At 43.6% G+C, this 19,999-nt stretch overlaps 7 protein-coding genes across 7 annotated transcripts; 4 read left to right on the top strand and 3 right to left on the bottom strand.

The window, feature by feature from the left end:
* Positions 1-115: 115 nt before the first annotated feature.
* Positions 116-1,188, top strand: VTP01DRAFT_8634 (uncharacterized protein; the record flags this gene model as incomplete). Its single annotated transcript, XM_069387777.1, has 6 exons — positions 116-316; positions 386-580; positions 646-793; positions 858-927; positions 982-1,099; positions 1,156-1,188. 6 exons carry the CDS (start codon positions 116-118, stop codon positions 1,186-1,188), a joined length of 765 nt encoding a protein of 254 aa, XP_069241512.1.
* Positions 1,189-2,114: 926 nt separating this feature from the next.
* VTP01DRAFT_8633 (uncharacterized protein) lies at positions 2,115-3,096 on the bottom strand (the record flags this gene model as incomplete). Its single annotated transcript, XM_069387776.1, has 4 exons — positions 2,115-2,269; positions 2,343-2,734; positions 2,791-2,882; positions 2,947-3,096. The coding sequence occupies 4 exons, from the start codon at positions 3,094-3,096 to the stop codon at positions 2,115-2,117; spliced, it is 789 nt and encodes a 262-aa protein (XP_069241511.1).
* Positions 3,097-3,675: 579 nt separating this feature from the next.
* On the bottom strand, positions 3,676-4,049 carry VTP01DRAFT_8632 (uncharacterized protein; the record flags this gene model as incomplete). The annotated part of the gene is made up of 2 exons (XM_069387775.1): positions 3,676-3,694; positions 3,757-4,049. The coding sequence occupies 2 exons, from the start codon at positions 4,047-4,049 to the stop codon at positions 3,676-3,678; spliced, it is 312 nt and encodes a 103-aa protein (XP_069241510.1).
* Positions 4,050-8,358: 4,309 nt separating this feature from the next.
* Positions 8,359-10,109, top strand: VTP01DRAFT_8631 (uncharacterized protein; the record flags this gene model as incomplete). The annotated part of the gene is made up of 4 exons (XM_069387774.1): positions 8,359-8,589; positions 8,664-9,240; positions 9,302-9,586; positions 9,646-10,109. 4 exons carry the CDS (start codon positions 8,359-8,361, stop codon positions 10,107-10,109), a joined length of 1,557 nt encoding a protein of 518 aa, XP_069241509.1.
* A 572-nt stretch (positions 10,110-10,681) lies between these two features.
* Positions 10,682-13,345, top strand: VTP01DRAFT_8630 (uncharacterized protein; the record flags this gene model as incomplete). Its single annotated transcript, XM_069387773.1, has 8 exons — positions 10,682-10,742; positions 10,805-10,926; positions 10,994-11,005; positions 11,073-11,106; positions 11,171-11,492; positions 11,549-11,792; positions 11,869-13,259; positions 13,339-13,345. The coding sequence occupies 8 exons, from the start codon at positions 10,682-10,684 to the stop codon at positions 13,343-13,345; spliced, it is 2,193 nt and encodes a 730-aa protein (XP_069241508.1).
* Positions 13,346-13,823: 478 nt separating this feature from the next.
* Positions 13,824-15,712, bottom strand: VTP01DRAFT_8629 (uncharacterized protein; the record flags this gene model as incomplete). The annotated part of the gene is made up of 3 exons (XM_069387771.1): positions 13,824-13,934; positions 13,991-14,074; positions 14,135-15,712. 3 exons carry the CDS (start codon positions 15,710-15,712, stop codon positions 13,824-13,826), a joined length of 1,773 nt encoding a protein of 590 aa, XP_069241507.1.
* Positions 15,713-17,851: 2,139 nt separating this feature from the next.
* VTP01DRAFT_8628 (uncharacterized protein) lies at positions 17,852-19,756 on the top strand (the record flags this gene model as incomplete). Its single annotated transcript, XM_069387770.1, has 7 exons — positions 17,852-18,015; positions 18,084-18,607; positions 18,670-18,955; positions 19,007-19,108; positions 19,165-19,314; positions 19,367-19,613; positions 19,676-19,756. The coding sequence occupies 7 exons, from the start codon at positions 17,852-17,854 to the stop codon at positions 19,754-19,756; spliced, it is 1,554 nt and encodes a 517-aa protein (XP_069241506.1).
* Positions 19,757-19,999: the final 243 nt, after the last annotated feature.

The raw sequence follows: 19,999 nt of genomic DNA, 5'->3' as shown, positions 1-19,999 counted from the left end.
TTCGAGATTGGGATGGACGCAGACAAAAAAAGAAACTCAGCGGGCGCGGGCAAGCAATTTTGTAAAGTTTGAAACCAAGACACTTTTTCCCTTCAAAGCCGTTTGCCCACCAAGCATGACATCTAAACTCGACAAAGCTTTGGATGAAGCAATCAGAGACAGACGTTCCTCCTCAAGATACTCTGGCGATTCAGCGCCTCGCTCTGCTAGAGATTTCTCTGGCGGTATTCGCAAACGATCAGGTGGTCCTTTGCCTGCTTCAAGGCTAGGCGCTACTTTTGTTCGCACAGTCCAGTTGCGTGGATCAAACGCTGGCGTATGTATACTCTCTCTCTTTCTCCTGCTGCACTTACACATTGCAACCTTTGACTAAAACAATTAAAAGCCCAGAGCAACCGATCAACAGTGGAAACATGACATGTTTGACGACGATCGCGGCATACAGTCCAGACTTGGTCCCCGCCCAAGAATCGGCGGCAGAGGCTTCAGCGACAGAGGATTTCAAGGACGTAGAGGAAACGATACGGTCGAGCTGCTCATAGAGAATCTGCACTACAATGTTACAGAGAACGATTTGAAGGTACGCTAAAGCAGATGATCCGCGAAGAAAAGGTACAATTCATTGACGTCAACCCGTTGCTGAAGGATCTTTTCGAAATGGTTGGACCTGTGGATAAAGCAAGAATTGTGTATGACGCGTCCGGCCGCTCAACTGGTGTAGCACGCATTGCATTCGCGAGATATGCCGACACAGACGCAGCGTTGGAGAAGTACAACAATGTCGAGCTGGATGGTATAGTTCTATGAAACATGGTACGACTTGTATGTGTGATATCATTGACGTACGAGTTATCTAGGCCAACCTATGCGTATCTCAAAGGTAGAAAAGGAACGATACAATCGGTCTCGTCGAAACGATCGCTCCTGGTGCGTCGTAGTTGCAATGTACCATTTGAAGACTTTACTTATAGTCGGCTGTAGGGGTGGTGACAGGGGAAGACGAGGTGGTGGTCGACGTGACCAAACTGACAGAAAACAAAAAAGTGCGAATGAGCTTGACGAAGAAATGGATGCGTATATGAAGAATACTGGCGACACAGTGAGTGCCTATCTACAGCCTGTCTCACCCATGTTGCTGACTGCTTCTCTTTCTAGGCTGCAAAAGATTCAAAAATGGCTATCGATTAATATTTATCATTTTGGCACAATGCTGCTACTTTGCGTTTGATAAAGAAAACAGACCATTCGTGATTTCTTTTCATGCACATTTGCGCTGACCATGGGCACCCTTGTCTTCCACAGGAGAAACAATCTGGAGCGGGCAGTCTTGCTCCGTGTATCAGCATTTTATGTCTGCAAACTGATGGATGATTAGCTGAGAGCTTTGCATTGGCAACAGTCGGTATAAGTTCGCGGCGAACCTTATATTTGGTGAAGCTTCTCAGAGATTTGATACAATCTATATACTCGACTTTACGTTGTTTTATTATCTCAAGCTCTCTTCCATCGAACAAAAGGTTGGTGTCTAACACAAGAGATTGCGTGTTGTATTCAAGAGTAGGATTATTGACTTTTTTTCGTCCAAGCAGCAAGCTCGATCGTGTAAGAAGAGTGGGTGATCTGACTATACATATGCATACAAATAGCGAGATACGTGCTTAATTGAATAATTACAACATGTCTCTCCAAGTATGCCAGGTTTCCGAATAAACTGTCCTATAGACAATTTTGTTGTACAGTAGGTTCTTTCTTCTGTTCTTGCATGTCGTGACACTATTTGATACGTTACTATTTACGAAGAAAAAACTGTAAAATACTGATAAAATATACCTAGAAAGTAGAGTAAAACAATCAACAATTATCAATGATAAGGAGGGTATTATCAGGATCTGGTCCTAATCGTAGACAGCTTCTCGGCAATAGCTCTGCAGTCCCCGCTTGCTTGTTTGGCTTGTCAACGTCGTTCATCAATATCATTCGAAGGTCTTTTCGAGTATGCGTTTGACCAGTCAATTCTACTTCTTCTTTGTACAGCTCATGTGACATGCGCAACTCCGTAATTATCGTTTTCGTCTTGTCAAGTAAGCACTGGTAGAGGTTGAGCCTGGCAATATTTACAATTGTAGTACAGACAAGTAGTACTCACCTTTACTGCCTAGGTACTGTTCAACGATTTGTATACCTCGCTCATTTCCTGCACGTCCGTAGGTATCTTGAATTCCACCAAACGATCCATCACCAGTATGTTCTCCAGCGGCATAGAGAATGCCTAGACATGCAATTTATCCCCTAAAACCAGATATTAGCAGCGTTTCTACTACAGATATAATTAAAGAATTGACCTCGTGCATGTACGAAAAAGATCTGCAACTTTTTGACTATGGCATAATCGGCAAAGCGATACTTGTGGAGGTGGTGGAATATGGACCGACAACCGAAAGCACCTTTTACATGGTCAAAACCATGTCTTGCTTTGTCGATATTGTTGTACAGACCAGATGTCTCCAGAAGGAGAAGCTCGTTATCATGCAGGTCTCGTATGACACCATCAGCGTTATATTGCGTGCCATATTCGTTGCAATTCTGAATGGCTGCAAGTCTTACTTCCCCTGGAACGAAATGAAGTCCGTTGACCGAAATAGTTATAGCTTCCAAAAACGGCCAAACAATTGCATGGTTGAATGTTGTTTCCGAAGCAGACAAATAACTGGGGTCGCAGAAAACATACTCAGCGCTATATGATGATATATAAGACACGGATCATATAAATGCTTCCGTATAATTTCTTACAGCCTGGACATTATTCGATGGAAAAAAGTCTTTTGTGTTGGATTTTTAATCTTCTCCAAATCACCAGCAGCCTTGATCATCGCTTCGAAATTCTAGGAATGACATGGATTTTAAAAAAATATATATATATCAATAATTATATACAGCGGTAGTGACCTTTTCTGCAGCTGCAGTCTTGAAACCCTTCAGATATTCTCGTGCTTCTGCACAAATACGAGTTGTTACTCCATGCAGCTGCAAATGTTCATGTAGTTCTTGAGGTATTCTAGGATCACAATGTATTGTGAATCCACATTGTATGATCATAGCCCGTTCCAAAATGCGGATCTTATTGAGTTCACAAAGCAATGTCAGCCATTCTCAAAGTGAAGGTGCCTAAGGTTGTGCGGAATATTGGTCTGGAGTATTTCCATCCACGCATGCCAAAAATCATCGTCATTTTCTATCGGCCAAATGCTTCCAGTTTCGATCGGTGGATCGCAAGGCAGTAGGGTTCTCTAGAAGCAGTATTTTCAGTTTTTGGTGCTTGCTTAGGTAGTATTCGAATTTGCTTTACAATATCTTCGAACTCTTGCTGCTGCTGTTGTTGTTGTTCTTCCTGTTTCTGTTCCTACTGCTCCTATTTAGATAGTAAGTATATTAAACCCATGCCTAACAAAGTGGGAACATACAGTTTCATCTTCATACGCTCGTCTAGGCGATGGTACTAATACATGCTTTCTGCTAAACCTCTGGCGCTACAATACCTCTTGGATTTTGTAGTCTCCTCTTCATCATTTGTAGGCACCTCGTTTTCATCGCGTTTCTGAAAAAGAAAAAACTGTAAATTTCTTCAATCAATCTGCAGTAGATCTTAAGAAAACTTACCTCTTCTTCGGCACATCGTTATTTGGGCAAGACACTACTATAGAAGTTTAGAATCACAAGGGACATTACATGATGGTTTGAACCGCTTTATGCATATACCTTGATATATTTGTTTGCGTGATTGAGTTGACCGTGCTATTGGTTACTACAACACTGTTGGAGGTTTGACCGAAAGTGGCTGTGGGAAACGTATTCAAGAGCTCCTTTGCTTTCGATATCCTGCTTTGCTTTGTAGAGCGACTGGCAATCTCTTCCAATTCTGATTTCAAAAGCGCCTCGATTTCTTGCTGTGAAAGTTGAGGATTTGCCTCGGCAAATAGTGTGAAAGCATCTTGGAGCTTCCATTCGGCAACCGGATTGTGACTAAAATAAGAGTTCTTTTCGAGTTTCATGATACATGTTGCAAATAATGAACACGCGTAAGATCGCAGGAAGATAATGCTGAAGAAAGGCGTTTGATTACCGCAGCCAATAAAAGGACAGGGGTCTGGATCTCTTCTGCAGGCACTCACAAAAATTCAGCTTGGTCACACGTCGGTAATCTTATAAAACGGAGGGATGCTCAAAGCTGTGGCTTTCGCGTAGTTTTCGCGTAGTGCTTTCTTGGGATAGTCAATAATACAAAGCTTTTAAGCCTTAGTTATTTACCATTTATGAGTAGTCATTGTGTTACATCTTATCTGGAACTTATAAGTCAAAGTTCATGCAACCACCTAATATTGATCTTCTGAACTGATCGCATCAAGAGGTAAATGCTAACTTGGGAGAACTCCAACCTGTTTTCGTTCGCAGAAAGCCAGATCAATGTTCATTGGTAGATATGGATGCCACTAGCATGTGTACAGAAATGTTAATGCTCGAACTGAATTCCCACACATCTTCCCGGTTGTACTTTCCTTCCCTGTTTATAAATTCCTTGTTTTCTTAGACATCTCCCTATTGCATGTCTTCCTCGAACTTCGTTATTGAATCCTTGATATAGATCAGCAGTGTGTTTCGTCATTCCCTAAAATATCTGTTTAACTAACCGACGGTTCCTAATCTAGTTCCTCACCATGGTGGCTGATGCCTCCGGCTCTATTCATTTTGCTGCTTCATCTATCTGCAATGTGGTAGACGCACATTTGATGGCGTTAAGCAATGCTTCCTTGCACGTATGCTTTATTCGCAGACATCATTCCTTCATAAACTACGATTGATTTTGGAAACTGCTACATGCATATTAGGGAATTATATCTAAAAATTACGTTAAAGCCATTGGGCACCTTCATCTTCTTTATCTGCGACTGGATCGAGCGGTGAGAATAATACAGCCAGTGGCTCCGAACCGGGCAGGTTTCTGACGAGCGAGCGCACAGCGTCTTTGCTGGCAGTGCTCCTTGTCTGCAAACCGGCACTCTTTACATATGTACTCACCTTTGTAATGCGCTTAGCTGTTTTATATTTTTGACCAATAAGAGTCAGTGAAGCTTGAAAAGGAGAGATGAACAAGAAAATTGGGTCACCTTCGTCTGAGAAATTCTTGTTTTGGAAATGTCAGTTGGAGCGGAGCAAGTTCGCAGTTTCCCATTTGCATAAATAAAGGATCCTACGCCTGATGAATTTAGCGATGTTTCCTGGGACATTCATATTTCCTCCCACATAATCCGTAACAATGATGCACCCGCCGCTGTAAGTCTTCTATCAGACGCCAATGATTTGACAATCGAAGCTGAAGCGTATATACACACGCGGACGACGACGCAACGTACATATATAACCTCGTTTGCAGCTTACTGAATATATGTACCAATACTTTAATATCATTAGAAGACGAGCAAAAACCAGAGCATCAAATATCTAGTTTCTTGTGCAGCTGCTTACATCTGACAGTGGCGTGATACTTTGGTGTCATGGTGTCATGTCTGTCGGCAAATTACCGGCAGCCAAGCCTATGGCTGGCACCTCACATAACAGACAAGTCCTTACCAGAAACTTCGATAGACAGGTTAGCACATATAGCACAACCGATTGAATCAATAAATCCTTTACTCTCCTTTCCTGTTCCCAACTAGCCTTCTGGCTCTTAATAAGTTCATCCAAGAACTCGTAACAAGAAACGACTGCCGACGCACACATCACCACAGAACAGTCACAGCGCTTTAGAGCTACAAACTGGATGGGTTTTCAATAGCGGCCCCATTGATTCTATCAACTTGCAAACATCTCAGATTACGGATATTTTTCCCTCAACATTCAACTGAAGATTTATTGTAGCAAGGAATAACTGAATCAATACTGCAGACATAGGTTTGCAACAAACATTCCTGTACGGATCAGCCTGATCCGTGGGTTCGATTGGTACTGCCTGTCACCGGCCACAGCAACCTGTTGAATATTTGCACTGGCTTTCATGCTGTGTGAACCTGGTTGTGAAGGATCTATCTTGAAAGAGAAGGCGTCGTGTAAAATTGTCTGCAGAAGCAAAATTAGCACGGTATCGGACCTTCTATGCTGTGGATGCGAATAAGCAGGTCTAGTTTGACAAAGGTGATAAGCTATGATCTTATGTGATACATTGAAATTCTCAGCTTTTGTCTTCCCAATCTAGTCCTGTATGATACTCTAAGGGGAAAAACGGTTTTCCTTTCTATGCTGCTAGTAAATATCGAGAAGCAAAAGTTAGATAGTGCCTAATGCACTTACTATAGGTTGAATGCGAAGCGTTGTTCATGTTTTTTCCTTGATTGCAAACTGCGGCAGGTCTTAGAGTAGATCAAATTCCATCTTTTTTCATCATGTATAACAAATTACTATATTGTATATCTGACGTTTTTCTTGTAACGCATGTTATGCGAACTGCAATACATTTGTTGGAAAGAAGGCTGTAGAACTCGATATGCGCAATGTTCCCTAGAAATGCTTGGCTTATAGCTATTTTTTACAACCCTCCCGTATTTCGAACCATATCCGTCTGCTTAAGCCAGTGGCGGAACCTATAGAACCATATAAATTGCCTTCTCATGTATTCGATAGTCCTGTGAGATGATGAAATGCAGGATGTATGCGTTCAGATTAGCCCATCGGACAAGCGAACTTGAGCCTACAGTTCTCCCTCCCATACCTCCCTTTTTCGACACTACAGAAGATGATCAAAGAGCAATATTTAGAGATAGAAGCTAACTATATACATTATTTTATTGTATTTCTTCTGGAAACTTCACAGCAAATGCAGATGATCGCAGAAACTGTATGCTCATGTTATTGTCCTCCGGACTAAAGAGCAAATACATATCTGATCTAGTCAAAAACATCTCGGTGGAAAGCGATATAGTTCACGTCGAGATCCTTGCGGACCATCTTGAGTGCAAGGTTTGTAATGGTTCATCTATGCATCCACCGTACAGAAAGCAAGTATGTAGATAATTTGTGGCTATCAAATTGCAAGATAAGCCTTGGAAATTAAAGCCGCTTTCTTGCTGCACTCAATGCAAACCCAAGATATCCTGTCGAGAATCACATTCGACCGATTGTGTGAGACGCAAAACGCACGTTCTGTACGCCGGTTTCGAGATTTTGCATGTAAAACGATTATCTGTTATGAAACGCATCGATTCTAGAAAGATCAGTTCCCTCTTTTAGGCGTATAAGTTACTGCATGTTCTCAATAAAATTATGTCCAGAATGTATGTTTTTTTTGTGAATCGCATGCTGCAAAAGCAACTGAAAGGCAGATGAAGAGCGAAAGCTAGCTTCGCGGTTACTTAAAATAAGACGATTGGACGCAGAAGGATGGGGAGGTGTACGTACGATGCACTTGCTATCCATGGTGCTAGTATGCATCCACTCTCAGCCGTCCCGTTCCAAAGGAGCTTGGAAGTCACGCATAGTAAAATTGCAGACCATCGCTTCACCCCAACATGTTCTATAAACCGTACATGGAGCTATTCTGAAAACGAATCTTTCCAAGAGTTTTAATAAGTTGACATTAAGCAGCTCATGCCGTCTAAACAAGAGGAGAAGTATCCAAGGAGGTAGGAATGTCTGGTAAGCTGCTTGGTCTTCTTCAGAGCTAGGGACTACAAAGCGAACGGGCGTCTCCCAGCAATCATCTCTGCTTTGTCTTGTCTGCTTTTGCTGATGCTGTGGAAGGTTCTATGTATTCTCTTGCTAGGACGAGTAGGTCGGCCTGCATTGGTCAGTCTTCCAGACTTTCGTTTCCATTACTAGCTACTGACAACACTGAACCCCATATGGTACTTTGGTTATCTTATCTGTCCTATGAAATCTTTCAGATATTGATGATAATATCATGGTTTTTAGATTGTTTTCCTTTGCTAGTGTACAATGACCATTCAAAGCAAATCGTTCAGTATATCTAGGCATCCAAATGCAAGTGTCCGCTAGATGCATAATAAATATGTATCTCGGTATACAGAAGAGTGCATGCAAGTTATCCCCCGAGCGATTATGCTGTAAACCTAGTTTCCCTTAGCTAATAACCGTTTATACATTACCGTCATTTTTGAATATCACGTTTTCTCTGTCTGGAAAATGCACATCTAGTCTGTGTATATCCTGAGTTTGCCTGCGGATTTAAAAATACAAAAGAACGCCATACATTTTGCAAAGAAGCCCTGCAACTCTGTCTCAACTGTGTAACCTGAGTCGCTTTAATCTCTTGCCGAACATTTTTCCTCTTGTTAGCCCTTTCAAGTTCGAATGAGGTTAAACAGCATACGCAAGATTCTTTTGCTGTTTGCAATAGTCTCTTGCATTGCAACCGTACATTGCCAAACGTTGCAAAATCCGATCTTCTGGCAAGCACCCCGACTTTTCAATGCTTCGGATCTTGCGACAGACAGCATATCCCTTGACAACAGCGCCGAGTTTGCGTTCTCTGAAGACTTCCAAACTATATATGCCGGTGGAGACGTCGATAATTTGGAGCGTGTAAGACTAGTCCGGGTTTTCTTGTTTGATGCATTTTTCCGCTATAGTAACAAGGCTTACCCGGGTTTCCATAGCGACTCGTAATTGACTTTTCTTATTGTTGCAATTCGACTGATACCACCTACGATATGCTTCAGCAACGAAACGGAAATAGTCTAGATCATGCGCTTGTTCAGCAAAAACCAAAAATTGCCTTGATACAACGTGGACACTGCAATTGGAGCCAAAAGATACAAACAGTCATGAACGTCTCTTCAGCAAACGACCTCAAAGTCTCCGCTGCAATCGTATATGACAATGTCACCCGGCAGGATGCTGGATTCGTGATAAAGCCATCTTCAGGGTTTAGAGGTATAGGCCCTTACGACTCGACACTCCCAACCAATCGCAATATAAGCAGCATGAGCGACAATGACTTGTCCAATGCATCGCTTAGAATACCTGTTTACTTTGTTCCTAAAGACTACGGCGATGCCTTGCTTAATGCTTCAAATATCGACCCTGCGTATCCGGGATATACCGAGTTAATGCAGCTGTGTGCATATCTTGACGGGGCTTGGTTCACGAACGGCAAGGGCAATCCGAGTGTCTGGGTTATCAGCAGAGGATATCTATCATACGTCATTGCACTTGCAGCAGTGTTTCTTATAGGTAAAACCACGTGCATCATACCAACGGGCGCGACATCCTATTCATGCCTTATGAATCACAGCCCTCTTTGCAGGTATCATTTTCCTCCGCTGGTGGCGAGTGCGCCAGCTGCGCGAGCAAAGAGAATACGAGGCTCAGCTTGGCGGACACGCATATAACATGCAACTACGAGGCCGGCAAGCAAAGCCGCTGCCTGTCGATATTGTAAATTCGTTCCCTATCGAGACATACACTGTCGACAGGGTCAAGAATGCAAACTGCGCTATTTGCTTGGAGGATTTTGTCGAGAATAGCACCGAAGTGCGGATTTTAGGCTGCGGCCATGGCTTTTGTGTATTATGCATAGGTTAGTTCTCCATACCTTTTGCTGCGAAAATCACTCCGATTACCAACTTGGCTGCATAGATCCGTGGTTAACTCAAAAGTCAACAGTTTGCCCCATGTGCAAATACGATTGCTTACCACCCGAGCGCAGGCGTCAGGAGGAAGAACAAGAAGCGGCTGAGGCGGCCGATGCTAGCGCCATAGCGTCGTCTTCAAGGAGTGCAGGGGATTCTAGTCGAGTAGCGCTCGAGGGCAATTCATCCGAAATACAACAGCAAACAGTTGCGGAAGCTAACACGCCAACGAATAACCTTGCTGCCACTGAGCAACATGGATCCGAAAATGCACGTTCCTCAGCAGCGCATGATCAGCCTGTGGTTATCAACATCGCAGCCAATGATAGCAACGATGCATCGCAGATACGTACGACACCCACCAACACGTCTGCAGCTGGAACAGCAAACAATTACGAACAGTCTTCGACAACGGCAAATCATGAACATAAAGTCGACACTCAAAACCCTGCTAACCAAGGAGAACGATAGCAGATGGTTTGATACTTGACAATTGTCTCATTACTCTGTATACCTTTATATTTTTCGGTTGATCCTTTTGTACATTACTATTCATTACACACATTACCACTTGCTAACGACCTCCTCCTTTTCGCCTTTTTATGTATTCTAACGTAGAAACATGCATGTAATATTTTGTTATTTATTATTATTATTATTAAATGTCTGGCCAAATGCAAACCTCGGAATATGTATGCAAAATATGCAGTGCGCAATAATAGTATATCCGATAGCCAAGTGTGTACTCACTGTATACTGTATGTATGCATTCTATTGTATCAAGAAATGTTCTTGATAGCTAAACCATTTGGAGACATTTTGCGTTGAAGAGATGATGATTTCCGTTAAAAAGCATGTTTATATGACCGAACTTTGGGCGTAGAGCTGCTTACGTCGCGCACCTCGTTTGGTAACCTATATGATGTTCCCTTGTACTGCCACGATTCAGCCAGGACGTCATTTCTTTCCATCTAAATGTCCGCCTCTGTCTTCTGCATGAAATCATCGTTGTCTTTCGTTTCCAGCACACTCTTTCTTCCTTTATGTTCTTCGAAGCCACGTATGTGCCGTCACCGCAGCTATCTGCGACTGGCAGCGTTGAAGGTCAGCCTGCAACTGCACTGAACCCTCGCAAGTGTGATCTCACCCGATTGGGTACTTGTTAGACGACGATCCTCATTCCTCGCTGCCGCCATCGCCTCCACCCGAGGACCAGTCTCAAAACTCAAACTCCTCGGACGATACCATTCTCGAAAGTCCTGTCGACCATTTGATATTTGTTATACATGCAAGTATCCACCAATGTGAAACATTCGACAGACGGCTTTACTGACTACATATGTATCTGCATATAGGGAATTGGTCAAGTAAGCTAGCAACAGTGTATGTTACAACTTAGGGGTATTTCTCAAACATCGTTCTTCCGCTATCTAGCAAACTGAGCAGTATGGTCACTTTTACGAGCACAGTAAATGTCAAACACATGTAGGGTTGCACATATTTTTCACGTGAATGCTAACGTACCATCGCAGTTGAGAATCTTCGGGAAACGACTAGACAGGTCCTGCAGGCCAAAATACCCGACCACGCGGTACGCATTGAGCTGATACCGATAGAATGGCATCGACATATTCACGACCAAACCGACCCTACAATGGGCAAGATAACCCTGAAATCAATACCCACTATCCGGCTGATCGAAAACGACTATCTAGCCGATGTACTGTACTACTTCTCACGCGAACGAGGTCAAAGCATTGTAGATAATGTCACCAATCTTTTCAACACATCGTATCACAATTTCCTAGAGAAACACAAAGATTTTAGAGGCAGAATTGCCATTATTGGCTACTCGTAGGTGTAACCCTGTTGGATCCTGGTCTTGCAACGACTTTCACTAACATGTGTAGGCTTGGCGGCATCATTACTTACGATATCTTATCACATCAACGGGAATTGACAACCCCGGAAGAGCAAGCCGAAGCTCGCAAAGTCGGTCTAAACTTTACAAAGTTCGATTTCAAACCGGATTTCTTTTTCGGGTTCGGATCGCCGCTGGGAGCGGTGTTGACGATAAGAAATCAATCCCCGAAGTTGTATCATCCTGACCATGATATCATCTTTGAGAATATTTTCCATCCTTTTGATCCTTTGGTGAGTATCGCAGCGAGGATTTAAACGATGTATATCGATCGCCCATGCTCACAGTCAACATTCCATGAATTGGTAGGCATATCGCTTTGAACCACTGCTCAATGAATACTATACGGATCAGTCAGCGGTGCTGGTAGAGAGATCAATTCCATTAGGACCGTCGTTTTCATTTCCATCTATACCATCGCTACCCGGTACTGGGTTCTTCTCATTTTTTTCATGGAAATCTTCATCGTCTCAAGGGCAACAACAACAACAACAACAACAGCAACAGGAAGAAGATACCGACAAGGCATCTGCGGAAAGCAGTAGCAATGGAGCCAACGATATTGTGAATGAGCAAGTAGGAGAAGATAACGTGAATGCTTCCGCGCAAGCAGGAAAGCAGACAGATCGTGGAATGGCCAAGCAAAGGAAAAAATCAAAACGTGATGATAGCGACAACAAGCTGATATCTTCATTCAACGCTTTCCTGCAATATTTCTCGTCATCTGGAAGGAAATATCAATCCAGCACGAACGATAACGACGGTGCTCGACAGTCTGATGAACAGGAGCAACCACCAGGAATCATCACGTGGGATCCAATTAGAGATGAAGCCCGATGTCATTTCTTGAACGTTGGAACGAACGAAGGAGATATCGTTTCGACTCGGATCACTCGTGGACTTGATATTATGACTGCAATGGAAAATGCAAGCGAGGGCGTTCCGAGGAAACGTCCATTATTGCGCTCTCGATCGCGAACCGTTGGGTCGCCGAATGAATTGATAACTCTCAGTAATCCGGATATCAAAAGTGATGTTGTAAAGTCAAATCAATCTGATCCTGAAAGCAAAATGAAGAAACGGCATCTTGTAGAAGTACTTGGCATCGATGGAGTACGCATGGAGTCCTTTGAGCGCGTTGAGGATACGTTTAACACGGCGGCAACCGATCATAACAAAGATTACCACCGTTCCGATAAACAAGAACAGATGCAATCATCAAAGGAGAATCTGCAAGCAGAAAACGACAAGGATTCAGTCAGCCAACAGCAATGTGACGAATCTGACAAGGATAACAAGCAGGTTCAAGGTGACAAAAACAACAACACCAGCGTTTCCATATCGAGTGTTTCGAAGGACAACGGCAGCGACAATGAGCAGCATAGCCAGAAAGAGGATGGCAAGCAGAATGTTTGGTCTGATCTGAACAAGGAAATCCATGAACCTGGACCTGGGATCACAGAGCCTGGGCAGTCCAAGACTGACGTTGCTGAGGATGCATCAAAGGGAAAGGACTCTGAAACGACTAAAGACGAGGAAGCGGCTGCAGCTAAAGAAGCTGCAATGCAGCAAACTAAACTACCTGGTGGCCGGCGTATTGACCATGTTCTGCAACCAGAAAGCTTTATGAGCATGATCGCAAACGAGTACATTGTCGGTCTCCGAGCACATTTCTCTTACTGGACAAACAAGGATCTATTGTGGCATGTGATGTGTCGGCTGGAAGATCTAAAAGAAAATATGACGGAACCATTGATACAATGATGATATGCACGACAGAACATGACCTGTCGATTTATGCTTCCACAGCAATGTACACGGGGCTCTTGCGCGACATCTTTTTCCGCTTGTATTACTTCGATGATTAGCTTCTCAGGATCTTCGATGCGAAGTTCTGTTCGATATGTAGCTTTAATGATTTAGATATTGATAGAATGTGCATCTACATTGCTTGTCATTAAAATTGTATGCGTTCTTCTCACTCGGAATTAGTACGCCAACTGTTTACGCTTATTTAAACGATGTAACCACATCACTGTCTGCAATTTTATTTACAGGTACTGACTGCAGTAGTCGTACTCCATTGAATCAATCAGTAAATTCATATATATATAGTACCCGCAATGATTGCTTTTAGACTCAAAGCATACGTATATAAATGATCCAAATTAGGTTGCGAAGTGAGAAGACACATACGTCGGGTCGATAATGCGTATATTAATTAATAAGGATAGTTGTGTACGGTGAGGAGGTCAGTGCTGTTTTTACTTTTGAAGGTACGGAATCATCTCTGGTGCAGCCTCAAGGACTGTTATCATGCCTTGCAACATATGACCAGTGATGTGGCAATGGAAGGCCCACAGTCCCGGATTCGTCTATGCAATCCACTGTCAGAAATGTCGCTGAAAGCTCAAGCCCGGCTTTTACTTACGATGAACATGCGAATTTTCGTCCAGCCACATGGGATACCTGAAGCATTCACGGCAGGTTGCACAGGATACACAAATGTGATATCCTAAGGAGGTAACAGTTGTTAGCTCAAGGCACTGCTCAATCAAAAAGGTTGCAAACTAACTTTGGGAATGGGATTATTGTATGTCCGGATATCCTTGTCGCGCTGGTGAACATATTCACCTGGTCCGTGCGCAATGGCGTAGTGAGAATAGCCGTGCGTGTGCCAAGGGTGTCCGGCGCAGATACCAATGCCTTCCAAAGTGGTAGTTTGTATGACAAAGTCGATAACTTCGTTGTACATGACAGGGTATACTTGCTTGAAATGATCGTAGCCATCAAATAGGATAGATTGCCTGTTCAAGTGCACTGCTGTCTCGTTGACAGCTATTCTTTTCAGCTGCGCTAGCTGGGTTAGCAGCGGCACATCCCACGTTGGCGGTTCGTGTTCGTTGATAAACCAGCGGACAGTACCGTCCGGCAATCGGCGTTCGATAGGAGTGAGAACAACGGTGCGATCCGGCGGAGAGGTGAAATCGTGGTCAGGACTGTCAAGGGGCTCAAATTCCGGAAAGAACCATTCATTTTTGGCAGGAGGGAAGGCAAACATTTCTGGATTGCTTGCATTGCTTGCTGTCGCCGAAAAGATTTGGGGTTTGGAGACAGGTCCGCGGCGATAAGGTTCAAAGTCGTGACGAGCACGTTGGTGCCTGTATGGCCGCTCGTTGGTGTACCGGAAAACAGCCAGACCATTCCTGTCAACTGCGTAGTCTACCCAGTATGTGCGCGTGCTGATAAGATAGCTGTCAGGAGGCTGGTCTGCCGTAACGAGAACGGAGAATCGCTGTCCAGATGCAACTTCCAGGTAGGATGTTCGATATGGCTTAATGAGACCGCCATCGACCTCGATAACTGTCATTGTATGCTTGGCGATAGCAAATCCAAGTGTGGCGAAGCTTGTAGATCCTATAATACGCAATCGATATGTTTTGCCGGGTTCGACATCGATCGCGGAGTAACCTTCGCAGTGGGTGTCATCGGTTACATTTGAAGGATCGTAAACGGTCCGGCCGTTAATGAGATAGCTATGTGCTGGTATCATTCCTCGATATTTGGGCCCAAAGACATAGTCGAGTTGTTCTTGTTCAGATTGATGCCACCACTCGGATAGCATTATGATCCGCTCGTCATGATACAAGTACGGACCATCGCGCAGAGATTTTGGATGCTTGCTATCTGAAGGCCAAGATTCCTTGTCTTCGTATACAATGAAAGGCCCAAATACCGAATTATCTTGAAAGTTGACGTGAGCGTGGTAAAAGTAAGTGCCTGATTGGTTGATGACCCTGAATTCGTGGTGGAATTCCTCTCCAGGCTGAATAGCGACTTGGGTAACGTTGGGCATACCATCCATTTCTGTGCTGCCGATCTGCATGATGCCATGATAGTGAATTGTTGCAGGCATGCCAGTGTCGATAGAGTTTCTGACGATGATGCGAACCTTGTCATTTCGTGCGACGCGGATAGGTGGTGCAGGAAATTGGTTATTGACAAGCAGACGAGTGTAAGACTCTTGGTAACAGTCCGGATTCACCTCACCCAAGGTGAGATCTATTTCGTAGGTGCGCTCTCTTGCATATGCAAGATATGGATGCTGTAGCAGGCCAACGAGTAGTAGCAGTATACAATACAGTGACCACATGTTGCAGTAGAGTAGGTGTTATTGTTGTGTTGCGTGTTGTCACCCTCGACAAAGAATGCTCCCGGCCCCTTGGCAATATTTATACCAGTCTAGCATCGGCGGTTAACGTATTTTGTAATTATTAAAATCGTCGTTCGTCTGTGAAAGATAAGCTCTGGGATGAAAACGTTCTCCTGTCTGTCAGAGTTAATTAAAATTCCTGACATGAGTTTCTGAGGAATCAGCTTGATCGCGCTAGAACAAATATGGGGTAATTTTGGCCATTGTCATTGTCAGGCAAATCGGCAAGGAGGTTGGTACCTTTGCGAACTGCTGCGAAACTCCAAGGAGAGATACAACATTTGCAAAGCTTGTCTGACTCCTCAATCAGACAACAGTCTAAGACCACTTAGGAACTTATTAAAACATAAGTCAAGTGGCAGTTACCATAGAAAAAGACAAAAGGAGCTTGTAACTGGTGGATCTGGCGCCACAAACCTCTGTATAGAATCCGCAGCATCGTATGCATTCCGCTTCGGTAAAGCCAGAGTTATAGAAGAGAACTGTCATTACTCGTTGCTGTGACAGTTCATCCTTGTCGCTCTTATTATCACATGCAGTCGATTGTACTTCAGTGTTCGTGCAGGTCTTAAGGCATGAGTTTGCGCTAAACGTCATCTTCTGTTGGTGCAGCGATTTCCATGACTGTGTATCCTTTGACGTTCAAAAAAAATCTGGTTGCCGTATTCCAGTATAATCCGCATTGAAAGTTACTTGCAAAGTCTTCCAGGAACACCCATCATCTGGTGTGTATACCAGAATGTCCGTCATCTGCAGAATAAATGTTCGTTGGAGTTTTTGACTTGTCTCTTGAAAGATTCCCCAGAAGATTCTCTTAGCTAGCTCAAGCAAGTTTTGAGACTAGTACACAACCATAGAACTTGCTTCTTGAAAGCCAACAGCATTGGCAACATATTCTATCCAGTTTGCCCATGGATGCAGGTCCTCCCGAAACGTGCCGATTGAATCTGTCACGTATAGACTATTTGCGCATAGGTTGACGTTAAGATAATCCACGCTGAAGTCTACGGCTGTGGGTCAGATATGCACAGGGCGCTGTTACTATGTAATAAGATTATCTTGCTACATGTTTGCACGTAGGAACAATTTTGTCCTCAAATGAAAGATTTTTCGACCATCATGTCCAGATCTGTTTTGATTCAACAAGCTGTTTATGATCGAAATGTATCTTTTTTGTTTTGGAAATGTCTCATGAATTCGATCGTTGAAAGCGGATATTCTTTTGCTTGATGAATCCACATCAGTTTCAGATCAACCTTACGATTGCCCTTTAAAGGCTATCCCATCGACTTGTTCTGCATGAATTTTCTTGTTTCGATCTCGTATCTTGTTTAAAGTCTTTCGCTTCAGAGTTTTCATTCTGCTGACTTGGCGTCTCGTGATAGACTGGACTTTTATCCTGACTTTAATCGGTTCATTGTCGTCTTACGTGATCAGCTTGTTCGTCCGGCAGGCGATTTTTGGATTGTTGTTGTAGTGCCATGCTTTTCCGAGGTTAATGCCCATTCGTTATCTCCAATGGTTCCACGTCTCGTCCAGGAGTTCGTCTCATGTTCTTTTCGAACCCTTCGCCAAAGCCTTAGTCACGCTGCGGATTGCTGTTGGAAATGGAATGAGAAGGGACATAGACTAATCCTGTTGCTGGCGAAGGAGGTTGACAGCGGTCCATACGCAGTAATAGAGAAGATAAAGGCGGAAAAGGTGTGACGGAGAAGATTTCTTTACTTAAAGCGCTTACGAATGGGGACAGTCAAATAGATTCATACAAGGTGTCCTATTATCGATTGAACAAAGAAAGGGTGGGGAATAAAGAAGCCATCTTGCTTTTACCGTTGTTCTCATAGCCTGAATGGATCTCTCAAGAATGTTTTCGATCTGAAAGCATGTTTTATTTGTGCTGTAAACCACATTCTCGGTCTCCTCTACATCAATTTTCGTAAAAGATAGCACTTGATCCGGTGTTACATTCAGTGCGTGTCAAAGTTACGGCATCCACCATTTTCGGGGTTTCACGTGTCCATAATGTAATGTTGAATATTCCATTTGTGGGGAAGCAAGAGTGGGACTCTTTCAAGATCAATGCCTTTGTTTTCGTCGTTGAGGGATTATGCCAAGAGACATCGCAAAGGTCTCTTACTGACCGCTGCCATTGGAGGTGGTAGTTACTTGGTCGGTCGGTACGCTACGACTAAACTTCGGGAAATGCAAGAAAAGGCAACAGCTGAACGTGTTGCCAAAGAAAAGTAAGTTTGACGCAGCCAGATCTCGACCATTGCAACGCTGTCAGACTCAATATTATGTGGACGTAAAGCTTAAAGAGGCGGTTCCAGCAAAACCAAAATGATTGCGTATTTACGGTCTTGTCTTTATTGCCAACCCTCGGCGACCAAATCCTGTATGAAATGAATATCGAAGCTGCTTGGGCAAAGTTACAAGAGTCCCGCAAACTGGAGAAAAAGCAGGAAAAACTTCGACGAGAGAAGGAAGCAGCGGCAGCAGCAGCGGCGGCGGCGGCAGAGACAACCGAACCTGCAAAGAATGAACCTGTCGAAAAAGCCGATAACACGGAAAATACCCAAGCAAATGGCGAAAAGGCTCAAAAGCCAGAAGAAAACAATGGTTCTGGTGTCAATGAAGATAACAAGCATGGAGATACTGTTGCTGAGCAGAAAGAGAGTTTGAAGACGAAGGATGTACAGGGAAACCAGTCGACGCTGGATGCAAGCGTAGGTAGCTTGACAGCATCCGGGTACTCCGATGAGAGCCATAGTCCCATTCCTGGGCTTCTAGACAAGAAAGCAAAATACGTTCTGTGGGAAGATATCAAAATATCGAGTAAGTGATGAAGTGATATGGAATCTTCAAATTTCTGCTGACTGGATGAACGTCAATTCCAGGCTTTACTCGTTCTTTGACTTCCATTTATTCCTTGACTCTCTTGACATTACTGACGCATATCCAATTGAACCTCCTCGGACGATTCACATATGTATGGTCTGTCTCAGTACTCAATCAGAGCGAGCCGACTATACGTCTACAGCGTGCAGACGAAGAGCCAGAAGGAGGTTTCCTAAATGCACAGACAGAACGAATGTTCTTAAGCGCCAGTTGGTGGTTACTTCATCGTGGCTGGAGAGCTTGCGCAGAGCGTGTCAAGGAAGCCGTAGACGAAGTGGTTGGAACGTAAGGAATATTTGTACGCTTGGATGGAGCTTGGTTGGTAACATTGCACAGTATACCCTTGAAGCGTATCATCGCTTACGAGGACGCGACTCTTATTATGAACAAATTACGAAGACGCATCGAGTTTGAAGCGGATGGCACAACACCTATCAGGTACATTGTTAGAAAATATCCGAATGGAGCAAATCATTCACATTGATGCTACGTAGTTATCGATTATGGATGCTGCCTGAAACAGAAGCGGATGTACAAGAATTCTTACTACAGGCAGGCTTCTCAGAAGGCTATCCAAAAAATAACGAATCGCAAACCGTTGATTTGAAGAGACTTTTGGACGAGACCAAAGATTATATTGATAGGTATATATTACATTGTGCCCACAATTAACACTAAAATTGACGCTATCTACAGTCCTGATTTCGCCACAGTACTCTCAACATGTTTAGACGAAGTCTTTGCTATATTTGATCACCAAGCATTCGCCAAAGCGCTTCTGCCGGACGGTGGGCCAATGGATTTTATGGGCCAAAAGATATATGAAGCCAACGACAACGAAGCAGCTCAATTCAATGCTGCAAAGAAAGTTACGCTGGCGAATCTTCTTCCATCTATCAGCCGTCAAGCCCACCTGGTGATTTCAGGAAACGAGTATCTTAACGTAAGCAATCGTATAGGTTTAGCGATCAAGTCTGGCGTACTCACGTAGACTCTGGTATCCAGGCATTCGCATACATCAAAGAGCTGCAAGCTTTTTCTGCGATGATATATACACAGTACGACGAAACCACATTAAACAATTGAGACCCTTAAAATCAGCTTTCCAGCAATAAACGGCGGAAGCTTGAGGCGCGCTTCAGCTTGCCGGATTTAGTATTGAAAATGCATGCGAACATGTATCATATATTCCCCACACATCGCAAGAATATAACAGAAGAAATCAAAGAAAACGTAAAGAACAAGGAGAGAATGATTGATTGTCAAAGTAGCCTGTAGAAAAGATGGTTTGGGGTGTCGGGTGCAATATCCAAAAATGCGGTTCTAGTG

This window comes from Rhizomucor pusillus (assembly GCF_041956525.1).
Source record: "Rhizomucor pusillus strain CBS 183.67 unplaced genomic scaffold VTP01scaffold_5, whole genome shotgun sequence".
NCBI lineage: Eukaryota > Fungi > Mucoromycota > Mucoromycetes > Mucorales > Lichtheimiaceae > Rhizomucor > Rhizomucor pusillus.
This window is presented reverse-complemented; position numbering and strand designations above follow the sequence as displayed.